This window comes from Pongo abelii, chromosome 10 (assembly GCF_028885655.2).
Source record: "Pongo abelii isolate AG06213 chromosome 10, NHGRI_mPonAbe1-v2.0_pri, whole genome shotgun sequence".
Taxonomy (NCBI): Eukaryota; Metazoa; Chordata; class Mammalia; order Primates; family Hominidae; genus Pongo; species Pongo abelii.
In genome coordinates this window covers 122,762,695-122,777,985 of record NC_071995.2, presented here as the reverse complement: position 1 = coordinate 122,777,985, position 15,291 = coordinate 122,762,695, and the positions used below count along the sequence as shown (strand labels likewise).

At 49.2% G+C, this 15,291-nt stretch overlaps 1 protein-coding gene across 1 annotated transcript in view; it reads right to left on the bottom strand.

Moving 5' to 3' along the window:
- Positions 1-15,291, bottom strand: part of DNAH10 (dynein axonemal heavy chain 10) — a 169,130-nt gene that overhangs the window by 14,939 nt on the left and 138,900 nt on the right. Inside the window, exons 58-65 of the mRNA XM_054527692.2 lie at positions 10,590-10,771; positions 9,347-9,483; positions 7,625-7,842; positions 6,327-6,548; positions 5,878-6,025; positions 4,158-4,437; positions 3,081-3,310; positions 1,946-2,219 (exon numbers count right to left, since the gene is read on the bottom strand). Coding sequence (XP_054383667.1) covers positions 1,946-2,219; positions 3,081-3,310; positions 4,158-4,437; positions 5,878-6,025; positions 6,327-6,548; positions 7,625-7,842; positions 9,347-9,483; positions 10,590-10,771 — 1,691 coding nt within the window. The remainder of the gene's footprint in view (positions 1-1,945; positions 2,220-3,080; positions 3,311-4,157; positions 4,438-5,877; positions 6,026-6,326; positions 6,549-7,624; positions 7,843-9,346; positions 9,484-10,589; positions 10,772-15,291) is intronic.

Here is a 15,291-nt window from a genome sequence, read left to right as displayed (position 1 = left end):
GGTTGCAGTAAGCTGTGATTGTGCCACTGCACTCTAGCCTGGGCATCAGAGCCACACACTGTCTCCAAAAATAAACAAACAAAAATAAAAATAAATGCAAGGGGGAAAAGAGAGAAATTAAGTGACAAAACCAATTATAATGTATAGACCTTAATGAGGTCCTGATTTAAAATAATGTGAAATATGATAGATAACACAATTGGGAACATTTGAAAATATGACATATAAGACAATTGGGAACATTTGAAAACCTGAATATGATGATATTCAGGAATTATTAATTTGGGGGTATGATAATGGCCTTATATCTATGTTTTGAGATAGAATCCTTCTATTTTATAGCAGGGATGGGCAAACCACAAGCAAGGGGCCAAATCCAGCCTGCTGCCTGTTTTTGCTAATAAAGTTGTATTGGAACACAGCCATGGCCATTCACTTCCATATCATCCAATGGCTGCTTTTGTGCTACAATTGCCACCATGCCCAGTGGGACCTGTGGCACACAATTGCAGAAATGAGTAGTTGTGGCAGAAATCACTTAGCCTTCAAAGCCTAAAATACTTACTATCTGACCCTTTCCAGAAAAAGTTTGCTAGCCTCTGTTTTAGAGATACAAACTAACATACTTACAGATAAGTGATCTGAATATGAAGCAAATTTTCAACATAATCTGGGTTGATGGGGAACCGTGTTACATATAAACAAATCCAGAGCTGATCATTGCCAGGTGAGGGTTGTGCAGACGATCATGACACTATTCTCTTTTGCATATGTTTTCCATAATAAAAAGTTTTTTTAAAAAATCAATGATTTAGGGCTTGAAATATACTGTAGTCACTTTGGAAGACAGTTTGGCAGTTCCTCAAAAGTTAGACATAGAATTACCCTATGACCCAGCAGTTCCCTTTCTAGATATGCCCCCAAGAGAATTAAAAACACACATTCACACAAAAACCTGCACACAAATGTTCACAGGAGTATTGCCTTAATAGCAAAAAAAGCGAAACAACCCAAATGCCCATCGGGTGACGGGTGGATAAACACAGTGCGGTCTGTCCATACACGGAATGTGACTCAGCCGCAGACAGGAATGAAGCGCTGACACACGCAGCAACACGGATGAACCGTGAGATCATGGAGTGGAGTGAAAGACACCAGTCATGAAGTCACACAGCATATGATGCCATTGACATGAAGTGTTCAGAGCAAGTAAATCCTTACAGACGGAAGGCAGAGCGGTGACTGCCAGGGACTAGGAGTGGGGGGCCAGGGGGTGACTGCTAATGGGTATGGGATTTCATTTTGGGGTTGGCGGAAACGTTCCGGGGCAAGAGAGTAGTAATAGCTGCACAACTCTACGAATATGCTATGAATCACCACCGAATGGTACATTTTTAAAGGGCAAATTTATGATATGTAAATTGTGTCTCAATAAAGCTGCTATCTTAAAATTCAGCGCTTTAAACATTCCTCTTGTAACATGAATCGCCACACTTAAGAATGCCATTTGGAGCTGGGCATGATGGCTCACACCTCGTAATCCCAGCACTTCGGGAGGCCAAGGTGGGTGGATTATTTGAGCTCAGGAGTTCGAGACCAGCCTGGGCAACATAGTGAAACCCCATCTCTACAAAATATACAAAAACTTAGCTGGGTGTGGTGGTGTGCTTTTAGTCCCAGCTACTCTGGAGGCTGAGGTAGGGTCACCTGAGCCTGGGAGGTTGAGGTTGCAGTGAGCCATGATCGCACCACTGCATTCCAGCCTGGGTGATGGAGCAAGACCCTATCTCAAAAAAAAAAAAAAAAAGAAAGAAAGAAAGAAAGAAAAAGAAAAAAGAAAAAATGCCATTTGGTAACTTTCCATTTGCACATATCACGTTTCCTTAAAGCCACATCTGGCACACCAAACTACACTCATGTGTCCTCCTCCGTGGGGAGAGCTCACCTGTGCAGCCATAGTTATAGATGTTGAAGGTCAGCGTGTCCATGATGTTCCTCAGGCGTTTCATGAGAATGGAATCAGGCAGCGACTTCTTCAGTGACAGCCCGAAGACCTCTAAGAAGGCAATCAGGGAGTACTGGTACATGGAGTTCACCAGGGCCATCTCAGACAGGACGAAGAACAGGATGGCCCCCCTCCTGGCTGCTGGCCGGTAGCCGTCCCGCAGCCTGTCGATGTCCAAGGCTGTCTTCTCCGCCAGCTTGAGTTTCTCTGAGACCTGAAGAAAAGCACAGGTGACCCTGGAAACAGGAAGACTGAGATGTGGGCAGAGGGCAGGAGGGGCAGGGGGACAGCAGAGAGGTTTGTACAATGCTTCAGGGCTCTGAAAGGATCCAGGGACTGCAGGGGACCAAGGGCACCCACCCTCTTGTAGGAAGGGGTGAATATTTGTGGCTGACGCCCCTGCACCCATGGCCCCTTCCCCTAGTAACATTGCTTGTAAGTCTCCAGTACTGCCTCTGCCTTTTCTTCCCATATGGGGTTCCACCCCGACTCCAGGAGATGTGCCCCAGGCCCAGCTAACCCGAGCCTAGCATCCCCAAGCTCCCGGGACTGCTTTGGGGTAGAAATGTGACCTAAGTGACTCTCAGGACCTTCACGGTAGGAACAGGAAGATTCTCACTTATCCCTTTGGGTTTGGACCTGAGAGGACGTGAGGCCAGACCAGTCTTATGACCATGTGGGGAGCTGGCAGAGAATGACACCAACCTGGTAGAAGGCCCAGCCCAGAAATGAAGAGAAACCAAGTCCTCCTGGTATTTTTGAAGTCCTGGATCCAGCCCCACCTGAGGCCATCTCCGGACTTTTCTGCTTTCTCAGCTGTTAACTTCCCTTTTGACTTAAGCCAGGCAGGGCTGGATTTTCTATCACTCTCAATTTAAAGAGACTGACCTGATGCCCAAGCGTCCCTAGGAACACCTTTAGGGCTCCCCTCCCCACAGCACATCCCAAAAGAGGTGGCTTTTTATCCCTGAGATCACAGAGCCCCGTTTTCTCATTGAGCAGACAGAGAAATGGATGCTCCAACGGCGCATGCAGGCCCCGCCTGGCTCACGGCCTCTTCCACTGTGGTTGCTACCTCTGTTGCCTTGGATTTGGTCTCCTCCAGGGTGTGCACCAGGTCCACATTGTCCAGCATGTTCCCCGTGGACGTGGCCAGCTCCCGAAGGAGGGAATCTTCCAGGTCCTTGAGCAGGTTCTTGTTCTCGCTGGTCTCCTGGATGAGGTGCTCCCGCTGCTCCTCCAGCTCCCGCCTCTCGTAAGCCACCAGCACGCTCAGCAGCTGGTCCTCCAGGCCCTTCAGCGTGACTGTGGGGGACAGTGAGAGGCCCTCACCACCTGCAGCCCCCAGCAATGGTCTCTCCCGCTGCCCTGCTGTGACGGGACAAGCTTAGTGTGGGTCTCAGCCAGCAGGCCAGAGGCACGAGGATTCACTGCCCACCAAAGTCACTCTACAGCAGCAAGGTGGCAGGCATAGAGCAAAATAGTGATGCTGTGGTGCAGAGTGGCAGACAAAAAGAAAAAAACACACTGAAATAAAACCCAGGCTTCCACGGACTGGGGTACCATAGTTTAAAGTATACCCAGACTGGGCGCAGTGGCTCATGCCTGTAATCCCAGCACTTTGGGAGGCAGAGGCGGGAGGATCACTTGAGCCCAGAAGTTTGAGCCCAGACAACACAGAGAAACCCCATCTGTACAAAAAAAGAAAAAGAAAAAAGAAAAGAAAGTACATCTAAATCAAATTAGCCTGTTTAAGCAGGAGCATGACAACCCTAGAAAATGTGAAAGATAACGTCCAATTTCTATCAGAATTCAACTGAGAGGAAGAAAAAAAAATTCAACATCACAACATGTATTTTAAATACACGAATATAGAGTAACTTCCTGCCCCCACAGACAGAGGTCCCATCCCACCCCGTGTATGAACATGTGAGCCCACGGCCCCGTCTCAGCGTGACTCACGACAGGTGACTCATGGCCTCACACCTTCTAAGTGGTACCTAATTGGTAAGAGCTGACTAGTCCAGATGTGCCTATGAGAGAATGATCTGGGGTCACTGAGTGAAATGACGTCACATGAATGCCTTGATCTGAGGTTGTGGTCTCCCTCGTAACCATCTTAATTAGCAGTGGAGGTTCTACACGTTCTTACCAGTGTAATTGATCACCATAGCTTTCCCAAACACGGATGGGGAATATCTGGGATTGGCCAGCTTGGTGTTCAGGTACAGTCTGAAATTTGAATCATAGTCCACTTCCTTGTCTCCCAGGATAATAAACTGCCGTCCTTGGGAGACTTTTATATTTTTTTCTAAGACGTTGTCAATCACAGGATCAATGTACTCATCAACATCGCGGAACAGGAAAGGGGTCCCGTACTTTATGGACATCTCTAGCTGCTTGAGGAAGTCCGGGTCATTAAAGGAAGCGACCTGGAAGAGAGGGGAGGCAGACGCCGAAAGCCCATGTGTTTAACTGTGGCCCTGCCAAATATAAGGGGAGAATGGCTTGGAAGTGGGACGTGGATGGGCCAGGAACTTGGAGGGGGCCAGAGGTGGAAAGAAGAGAGAAGCAAGGGGTATAACGCGTATACACCATGAGGTCCAGGCTCCGGGCAGGATCTTGCTCAAACAGGGTGGAGAGGAAAGGAAGGGGATTCCTCAGCCCCTCTCCCGTAAGCGAGAACCCCTCCTCTTTAAGAGAGAGGGTAGATGTTGGAATTGGACTAGAGGTAGGCTGACAATTTCAGTGCTCCCTGGCAGGCTGAGGGAAGAGGGAGTCTAGGAAAGTTCCTGCCCTCATAGTATTTGCTCCATGATAGCTCCATGTGCATTTTGGAGGCAGACTCTTCCCCTGATCTTGGAGTACAAAATTGGCTTCCCCTAACAGCAGGCAAATACCTGGGATCAAGGACCAGAAAAAAATAAGGAAAAGCTAAAATTGAAAATAATTAATTTGTTCATTAGCTCAGCAAAAAGTGATTGGGCCGCCCCGGCAATTCCCCTCCTAGGTATTGCCCCAAGAGAACTGAAAACACATGGCCACATAGAAACGTGTGCACCAACGTTCACAGCAGCGTTCTTCAAATAGCCAAAAAGTAGGGCAACCCGACTGTCCCTCAGCAAATGGATGGATGAACACAATGTGTCTGTTCATACACCAGAATATCCTTCAACCCGAGGAAGGAATGACGCCCTGACGCGCCACAGCAAGGACAGACCTTGAAAACATCAGGCTGAGTGAAAGGCGCCAGACACAAAAGGCCACACAGCGTCTGAGTCCATTCCTAAGAAACGTCCAGAGGAGGCACATTCACTGACGGAAAGCAGATGAGTGGCTGCCAGGGGCTCGGGGAGGGAGAAATGGAAGGACTGGAGGGGTGATGGCTAAAGGATGCAGCATTTCTTGCAGGGATAATAAAAATGTTCTAAAATTGACTCTGGTGATTGGTATACAACTCTGTAAATATACTAAAACTCAAACTGAATTGTATGTTTTCTGTGGGGGAATGGTGTGGTATGTGAATTACATCTCAATCAAGCCATTACTCTCACCTGCACCCCATCCCCCACCTCAGCTCCAAAAACTAGTGACTGAGCACCCAGACCACGAACCCCGTACTGGGCAGAGGACCACGAAGCTGAGGTTGCTCTTAGCCTGCGAGGGCAGAGGCAGAGTTCATGGTGGTTTGAGCTGCCCTGGCAGACCCACGGGGTGGAGGCGGAGGCGGAGGGTTCCGCATGGGGGTCAGGGTGGACACATTTCAGCCCGCCTCGCTGAGGCTAGGGACTGCCAGGTACAGGAGGCGGGAGGGGCATTCTCCAGAGAACAGGAATCAGGGGCAGAAGACGCCCTGGGAGGAGCCGCCGTACCCGCAGACTGTTCTTCTCCTCTTTTCTCTTGATCCAGTTGAGGGCCTGCTGCTGGGGGTCGATACAGAGAGGGAAGCGGCTGGCCCGGGTGGTGAGGATGCCATTCTGAACGGAGAGCTCATCGGGGGGAAGGCCCTGGGATCCCCATCTGGAAGAAACAGCCATCGGGAAACGAATTTTTCTCACCAATTTGTGAGCCAAGGGCCAAGGGTGGTAGGACTGGCCTTCCAGAACAATCTACCCATCCCCAGGCTGCACAAGCCTCCTCAGATGCCAGGGAGAAGGGCTCCATGCTGGGTTTGCAGCTTGCCCGGCCACTTCCTTGCAGTCAAGCCAACTGTGGTCCCAGTGATGCCCCCCAGGCCACTGCCGCCCCCCAGGGTGACACCCATGTAGACCCCCTGTGCTAAGGTGTCCCCACCCTCCTGCTGGCTCAGGGTGCCACACACCTGCTGATCTCAACATCATCTGTGAGCAGGCTTTCCAGCCGGAAAGGCTGGCTCAGGGGGATCTCCCGCTCCAGGATGTCGTTTTGCCAAATCCGATTGACCATCTCGTCACGGAACTCCCAGGTGAAGGCTCCCTCGTAGCTCAGGAAAGCTGCACAGAGCAGGCAGTCCCCCAGCAGCTTCACACGCCGGTGCATCAGCTCATCCAGGTCGTTCAGCCACCTGGCACAGGAGGAGAGGGAGGCTGCCATGAGCAGTTTACCTTCTGGCCACAACCAAAAGGAACATTCCAGAAGGACCAGCTTGATACCTTGCTAACAGGGCTAGCCAGAAGGAAACATGTTTTGAGATATTCTTTCCTTGTGGGGAACAGAGACCAACAGCTTATCTTGCAACTTCCCACCCTGTGAACCTGGTGTTTGGAGCCAGCATCAAGCAGGGGGCTCAGTAAAGGCTTGTGGTCTTTATTAAGTAGTAATCACATTGCGTGGATCATATTAAGTAGTAATCACATTGCGTGGGTCATATTAAGTAGTAATCACATTGCGTGGGTCATATTAAGTAGTAATCACGTTGTTTCCGAAGCCTTAATCAAAGACATATAAATCAGCCCGGCAGAGCTAACAAGTTCTGGTCTCACTCAATGACAGAATTCCACCCAAGATAAAAGAAAGCATCTGTTTCATTTGTCCTCTTCCAGTAAATGCCCCAAGACTTAGGTTTTAGAAATACTGAAAATTATTTCCCACACGCAAACAACATTTTTCAGTGTTTTCTACGCCACATTTACAGATGCCAGATTCAAAATTGTTGCCCTATTCGGTGAATAAGCTGTGGCCAAGCGGTCTTGCCCATAAATATCAAACAGCCCCATCACTTAAGACTGAAGCCCGGGATTGAACAAGCCACTGGGACCCTTAGAAGGCATCTGTGCGGTGCCAGAGATGGGCTTCTCCCACAGACTCTTCTAGAAAGGACCCAGGGGTTAGAGGTCACCAAGAAGTGAACACTTCCCAAACCTAGAGCACCCTGCTAAATGGTATGGATTCCCCCGTCTCCACAGCTGCACTGCCTCCTTGACCCTTAGTAATTAATAAATAACACTCAGTGCCTAATACAAACAAGAGCCTATAAAATAGCCATTAGCTGCCATAAACATGATAATAGGAATATAAGACCTGGTCACATGGTTTTCACATTAAAAACACAACATGAGATAAAGAATCAACATGGCGAGAAACTCTGTGGGTGATGTCCATTTACAAACCACAACAGGTGGGCTCGTGAGCAGTGCTGACCTGATGTTTTCCGACCCCAGACCCGAGATGAGTTTGTCTGCAGCAATCAGCCGCCTCTCCATGATCTCGGCTTCTTCCTGCAGCTTCTGCTTTTCCAGTATGGCGGCCTCATATTTGGCACCCAATGTTTCCAGCTCTTTCTGAATTGCTGCCAACTCATTCTGGATCCTTTCCAGTTCCCGTTTAGTGAGGTAAAAATTCCGCTCCAGCCTGGCCACCTAAGTGAAGACAATTTGCAAAAAGATGGGGAAAAGGACCGTGGTGGGGCCGCGATCCCGTGGCCTCAAACCAGGCCACATGTCCAAACTGCTCTAATGGTGTCTGTGCTTTTCGGAGCCTCTATATGCTATGTTGAGACACGTGGCTTCTTAGTTTCTTCTTCAACTGTTTGCTGCAAAAACTCTATGTCCCATTAGAAGACACAGCACCCAAGTTATCAAATGGTTTTACTTTCATGTACTGAGGTCACAGTAAGATGACACTGTGGTTCTAAGTCAAAAATTCAGAAGAATATACCATAGACAATAACAGTATTTCTATTGGTTCTAAGTTTTCTGAATAATACAATTCCGAGCTATAAAAAGGTCACAATGTGACTCAAAATCATCAAATTAACCTTATTCTCTTTGTATTTTGTGATCGTCATGTGACTTTGGCCCCGCTGCTCTCAACTGGGGTAGGTTTTGTCCCCCAGGGGACGTTTGGTAATGTCTGGAGACATTTCTGGATGTCACAGCTTGGAGGGAGGGTGCTACCGGCATCCAGTGGGGTGAGGCCAAAGATACTGCTAAACATCCTATAGTGCCCAGGACAGACCCCCCAGGACAGACTCCCCCCAGGACAGACCCCCCAGGACAGACACCCCCCAGAACAGACCCCCCAGGACAGACCCACCCCAGGACAGACTCCCCCAGGACTAGACCCTCCCCCAGGACAGACCCCCCCCACCAGGACAGACCCCCCCCCCCAGGACAGACTCCCCCAGGACAGACCCCTCCAGGACAGACCCCCCAGGACAGAACCCCCCCCAGGACAGACTCCCCCAGGACAGACCCCCCCAGGACAGACCCCCCCCAGGACAGACCCCCCCCAGGACAGACCCCCCAGGACAGACCCCCCACCACCACCACCAGGCCGCGTTCAGCTGCAGCTGAGAAACTCTGCTTTGACCCTAGAGAAACAACTTCAAACATCTTTACATCTTTTTTTTTTTTTTTGAGACAGGGTCTCACTCTGTCACCCAGGCTGGAGTGCAGTGGTACAATCATGGCTCACTGCAGCCTCCCAAGTAGCTGGCAGTACAGGTGTGTGCCACCATGCTCGGCTAATTAAAAAAAATTTTTTTGTAGCGACAGGGTCTCACTATGTTGCCCAAGCTGGTTTCAAACTCCTGGGCTCAAGCAATCCTCCCATCTGGGCCTTCCAAAGTGCTGGATTACAGGTGTGAGCCACCGCGCCTGGTCTGAACATCTTTATACCACACTTTCACAGGAAGTTTGAAACTCTTTCCGACCTCGGTCTTGTCCACCACCCACACTATGCCTAAGTGATAGTGGTGTTTCAGGATTGCCATTTACTGGGGGGTGGGGGGAAAGTTTATGCAGCTTGAAGTCAGAACCTCGGGAGAAGTTTTTCAGCAAAGGTGTGTACAGTGTACATGTGAATTCTGACTCCGAATGGGTCCCTTGGCAGTGGTGTGGCAGTCTTACATTCGGGCAATACCTTCTCTCTTTTAGGCTTGATTTCTCTGAAAACATCACAGTAGCCCATTACAGCTTCGACAAATTTCAGCATCCCCAGCCCGGCTTTGCTGACAGCTTCCATTTCTTCAGTTGTGGTATTAAGAGTCTTCAAGAGGCCTAATGTGAAACATGTAATAATTTTTATGAGTGGCAAGCTTCATCTTGGGAACATAAAATAGACACAATAAGCGTAACTAGTTTCTCATTCTTTAGTGGCCCTGTGAGCAGGATGCACACAGCCCTCCTACAGCCGACAGCGTGGTGTCAAACCAGGATGGGTTCTGCATAAACGGAGGTTTCAGATGTGGGCAAGGGACATGGCTTACTGCCACCCAGGACGCAGGTGTCACGCAGGAGACCCAGGGCGTAACGGAGACTCCCAACTGGGCACCCAGGTGGCTAACTGGAATTCACAGGCCATTACAGGTCACCTGTTACCTTCACCCGCACCCTCACCCCAGGAGTAATTTCACATAAACGGAAGTCCATCCAGTGAAGATTCAGATAGAGGGAGTGCCTTGGGTTTTTGTAGTGGTTGCAGTCATTTGTGTTGAGATTGCTTTTGTTTTTAAGGGGCTAAGAAAAAGTATTTGATAAGAGTCTAAATAAACCATCAAACACAGCGTTAACTTGTATTGCTTTTTGCAAAGACTAACACCATTCCACTACCACCGCCTGGCTGAGCACTGAGCAGGGCCAGCAACTGAGCTCAAAGGGAATTCAGTCCTATAACCAAAGATGGAGGAGAGGCTGGCCATCGGCGATGCTGCCCACCCCCATGCCACTCCCCAGGGACCTCCAGAAGACTTGATACTGACAAGAGGAGAAAGGTGGGAAGTCAAGGTGGGACCAGCTCTGGGCTTCTGCATGTGCACTGAACAGCACAGACAGAACAACACTGGGTGAGACGCACAGAAGACAAGGCTGGGCTAGGTTCCAATGAGAAGATCCTGTTTCCTGACAGGGAGAGCTAAGACTAGTGCTGAATCGACCCCTCAGTGGGCACGGCTGCTGCCACTCATCCCCAGCCACTCTCCCTGGGTCACGTCATGGGGCTGCTGTTTTCCTCTGGTGACCATCAGTTGCCTGTTCCATCTGATACCATCTGACCAGAAGGGGAGGGCCTGCCTGCGACAAGCCTCCTTGCCCTCCATCCGTGTCCCAGAGCCTGAGATGCCAGACCGAGATCCACCCTGGCGATTCCCACACGTGGCTACACTCACCTTTGATGTTTTTCACTTGGCTCTGGGTAATCGAATCAAAATCAATCTCCATCAGAGACCTCAGGAAATTCGGGTCGGACATCATGCCCTTGGCGGTTTTCCAGTTGAGCTCTTTGTACCCTTTCATGATGAGGATGCATTCGCAGACCGTCTGCACCTGCTTCGGGGGCTTAGCAAACGACCTGGCAAGAAACCAAGGCACACGTGGGTCACAACCCCGGGATGTGGCCAGGATCTAGCCTGAAAGAGAGCTCCAGGAAAAGGAGCTCAACCAAAAGACAGTCCCTGGAGCTGATGCTGCATGCAAACGAAAGAAGCCAGGTCCCAACACAAACCGCACTCCTGGGCGGGAGCATCCCTAAGGGTGGGGCCGGGTCCCCCTCTCAGGTTCCAGACCAGGTGCCTGGAACACAGCTGAATCATGGTGCGGGGGCAGCATTAAAATACAAACCCAGGCCGTCCCCGGAGCGTCTGGATCAGTGGTTAGGGTGCAGCCTGAGCACCTATGTTTTAATTACACCCTCGGCTGATTCCTCAGACTCTAAATGGTGGCTGCCGTCATTATTGTCATTATCATCATCATCATCACCACCACCATCATCTTTCCCCATTTACTAGATGGACAAACAGGGTCCTGGGAGCTTGCATGACTGGCTGTGCTGACACTGCCTGGGAGGCCTGGGGTCTCTGCATCCTGGGCTCTTTCCAGGCTATGTTGCCCTGTAATTGTTTTCTGTGGCTTTGATAAGACTAGATCATCACTCTGCTCCTCCAGAACGCAGATGTCCACTGCCCTTGGTCCTCTGGAGAACCAGAACTGCCAATGGAACAGGAGACAGAACAGCAGCGCTGGTGCAAAGGCTGGAGAAGGAACCGAACCCATCTTACTGGGGCATCCCGCTGCCAGGCAAGGTCAGTGAAAGCCACAGGAGTCTCCCAGACCACGCTATGGAAAGACAGAAGTGGAAAGAGAACAGCGCAGACAAGGCAAAGCAGGAGAGGAAGGAAAAGGAGGAGAGAAGAGCAGGAGACAGAAGCCCTGGAGGGCATGGATGCAGTGTGGGGGCGGCCAGGCAGGGGCCCATGCATTTGTGCTCTGGTAGGAGGCTGGGGTGAGCCAAAGAAGAACGAGGGGGATGGAGGGACAGAGGGGGAGACACATGCACAAGGACAGAGACAGAGACAGAGAGACAGGGAGACAGGGAGGAGACAGAGAGACAGGGAGGAGACAGCGTGAGCAGACAGCAACCTGGAGGCTTTCTGCAGTGAGCAAATCCCCCACCCCTCCTGACCCCGGAACCCTCACACACTCCCACGCAGACAGCAGAGGAGAGAGGGCCCCATAGTGTATGGACAAGCCAGGGCAACAGCCAGGAGGGAGGGCGCCCACACTTCAGCACAAAGCCCAGTGATGAAAGAAAGGCCCTGAGTCACCAGGGAAAGGCTCAATTACGCTGGTGTTGGCTGCTTAGGAAAGTGGCGGCGCTGTCAAGTGTCTCTAAAAGGTCCCTTCAGGGTGGATGGAAACCAGGCCCCGGCCACCGCTCTGTGAACAAGCAGATGGGGAAAGAATGGGGGAGATGTTTTCGGATTCAAGACAGAAAGAGCCCAGGCCCGAGGCGGGGTCCTGAGCCCTTGGGCAAGTTAGGAACCAGCCAGGGTGTCAGTTTTCCCATCTGTAAAGTAGAGACACAGAACCGGAACCTTCCAGTTCCCAAATCCTCTGAGTCTACAAAAGTGAAGTTTTCTGCTGTTGGGTTACAGGCCACACTCTGGGATCTCACTTATCCAGAACACACCACTTTCCACAATGCCGGATGACCGAGGTGTGTGAAATATTGAGGTTGCAAGTCAAGAGAAAAGGAGATGTCTGTTTAATTTGATTCCTTTCTTCTATCATAAAACAAACTCAGGAATGAGAAAGGGAGAATGATATGCTACCCTCCCTAGAAGAAAATAATCATTATAACCCCACTCCCCACCTCCCAGTACTCTACCCCTGATACACCAGGTGTCTCTGCTTTTTCTCCAGCCAAGCTCCTTGCAGCCTCAGAGAAGGTGCCCCCTCTGCCCTGCATGACCATGACTAGGTCAGGTCCCAACATCCACTGTCAGAGCAGCAAGGGCCTTTCCTTCCTAACCTAATCCTACATAATTTCCCCATGCACACGGGGTTCCTATAGGGAAACAGAGTGTCAGCTCCACGCAGTGAAGACCCTGCCTGCCTGTCTCACTGCTGATGGGCCCCAGTGCCTGCTCAGGGCAGGGGTGGGGTGGGGGACAGACACCCAATGACTATTGAATGAATGAAAGGAAGAAAAGGGAAACTCAAGAGCCAGCAACAAAGGGAGGCTTTTATAGTTTTATGGTTAGAGAAACATCTATTCCTAATCTTCATGACTCTTCATCTTCCTGCCTTAACATTTAATGATTTCTGCAAAGAGGACTGAGTATGATAAGAAGGAAGAGCTTTTTAAGGACTTAAAAGATTATAAAATTGTCAAGATGTAAGTGCTGGCTCATTGCGCTTAACATCCAAATGACCTGAGAAAAGCCAGATTTTACCCATCTGGAAAAACTCAAATTGGATCCAAACTCACACAGAACCCCAGGAAAAAATCCTCAATAGATAAAAGATTTAAATATAAAAAATTAAAACATAAGAGTACAAAAAGAAATCATGGGGAAATTATTTTACAATCTTGCAGTGTGATCAGGCCTTTTAACTACGACACAATATCCAAAAGCCACAAAATAGGTCAGGTGTGGTGGCTCATGCCTGTAATCCCAACACTTTGGGAGGCTGAGGTGGGTGGATCACCTGAGGTCAGGAGTTCGAGACCAGCCTGGCCAACATGGTGAAAGCCCATCTCTACTAAAAATACAAAAATTAGCCAAGCATGGTGGTGGGTGTCTATAACCCCAGCTACTTGTGAGGCTGAGGCAGGAGAATCACTTGAACCTGGAAGGCGGGGGTTGCAGTGAGCCGAGATCGCGCCACTGCACTCCAGCCTGGGCGACAGAATGAGACTCTGTCTCGAAAAATAAATTTAAAAAAAGCCATAAAGGCTGGGCGCGGTGGCTCACTCCTGTAATCCCAGCACTTTGGGAGGCCGAGAAAGGTGGATCACGAGGTCAGGAGATCGAAACCATCCTGGCTAACATGGTGAAACCCCGTCTCCACTAAAAACACACAAAAAAAATTAGCCAGGCGTCGTGGCGGGCGTCTGTAGTCCTAGCTACTCAGGAGGCTGAGGCAGCAGAATGGTGTGAACCCGGGAGGCGGAAGTTGCAGTGAGCTGAGATCTTGCCATTGCACTCCAGCCTGGGTGACTGAGCAAGACTCCGTCTCAAAAAAAAAAAGCCACAAAATAAAATACTGCTAAAATCTGCCACATAAAACTAAACATACATGTCAAAAACAAACACACACACAAACCTCATAAACAAAGTCAAATGGCCCATGACAAACCAGGAAAAGATTTGCAGCTCACCTTATGGATAAAAAGCTGATCTCCCCATTATATAAAAAGCCCCTGGAAATGGTTTTGAAATAAAAAGCAACAATAACCACAACCCAATAGATAAGCAAACCAAGTTCACAGAAAAGGAAATACACATAACTCTTAGACACATTTTTCACATAGGAAAAAATAGGCCAGCCTCACTCACACTAAGAGAAATGCAAATTAAAACTACACAAATACCACTCTTCAACTACAAAATATGCAAAAATCCAAACATGTGATTGTGCCCCCTGTTGGTAAGTCTAGGAAAAAGCAGGTACTACTCATTTGGATTTTTGATGAGGATAAATAGGTTCCATCCCCATGGCAGGGATTAGGCAACAGCTATGAACACTATAAATGCCTACACCCTGGGACCCAGCAATTCCACTTCCAGAAATGTATCCTGCAGGTGGACTTGCCCAGGTGCACAATGAACTATGGTCAGATTTATTCTTTGCCACGCTGTTTGTAAAGGCAAAAGACCGGAGACACGATCAATTTATTTAACAAACTCATCAGTAAGGGCTTGTTAAATAAATTATGGCACAGCCACACGATAGAATGTGAAAGAATGTTCTAAAACATCAGGGAAGTTCATCATGTATCAACATGCAAAAGCTCTCCAAAATATACTGCTAAGCAGAAAAGCTGCAGAAAGATACGCATAGGGTGTTACAATTTGTATATAAAAGAAGGAAAAAAGGATTTGCAGGTATCCCTTGCTCTCCAAACCCTCAGAACTTGAAGTCAGGAACAGAGGAGACCCTTGTGTACCTGGTTGCCTTGGTCATGCATGAAAATCCTCAGGATGTGTATACGAGAAATGATATACCCATACTACCTGTTGCAGTGTGGGAAGGTGACCACAGCTGATAGAGGACACAGTGGCCGTGGGCTTTTCCCAGCATACCTTTTGGATGTTGGAGCCATAATCACGGCTAATGCTTACATGACTCTGACCACGTGCCCAGCCCAGTTCTTCACATATAGGCTCATATGATCCTCATGAAGACCCTGATGTAGCCGAGACAATTCTTATCCACATTTTACAAATGAAGAAACTGGAGCGCAGAGGTTAGATGACTTGCTAAACGTCACACAGCAAAGAGGCAGAGCTATGCATGAATGTGTAAAAATTATCCTTTTGTACTTTGGCTTTCTCAGGGGTGAGCTGGGCACCTGTCTGCAATGCC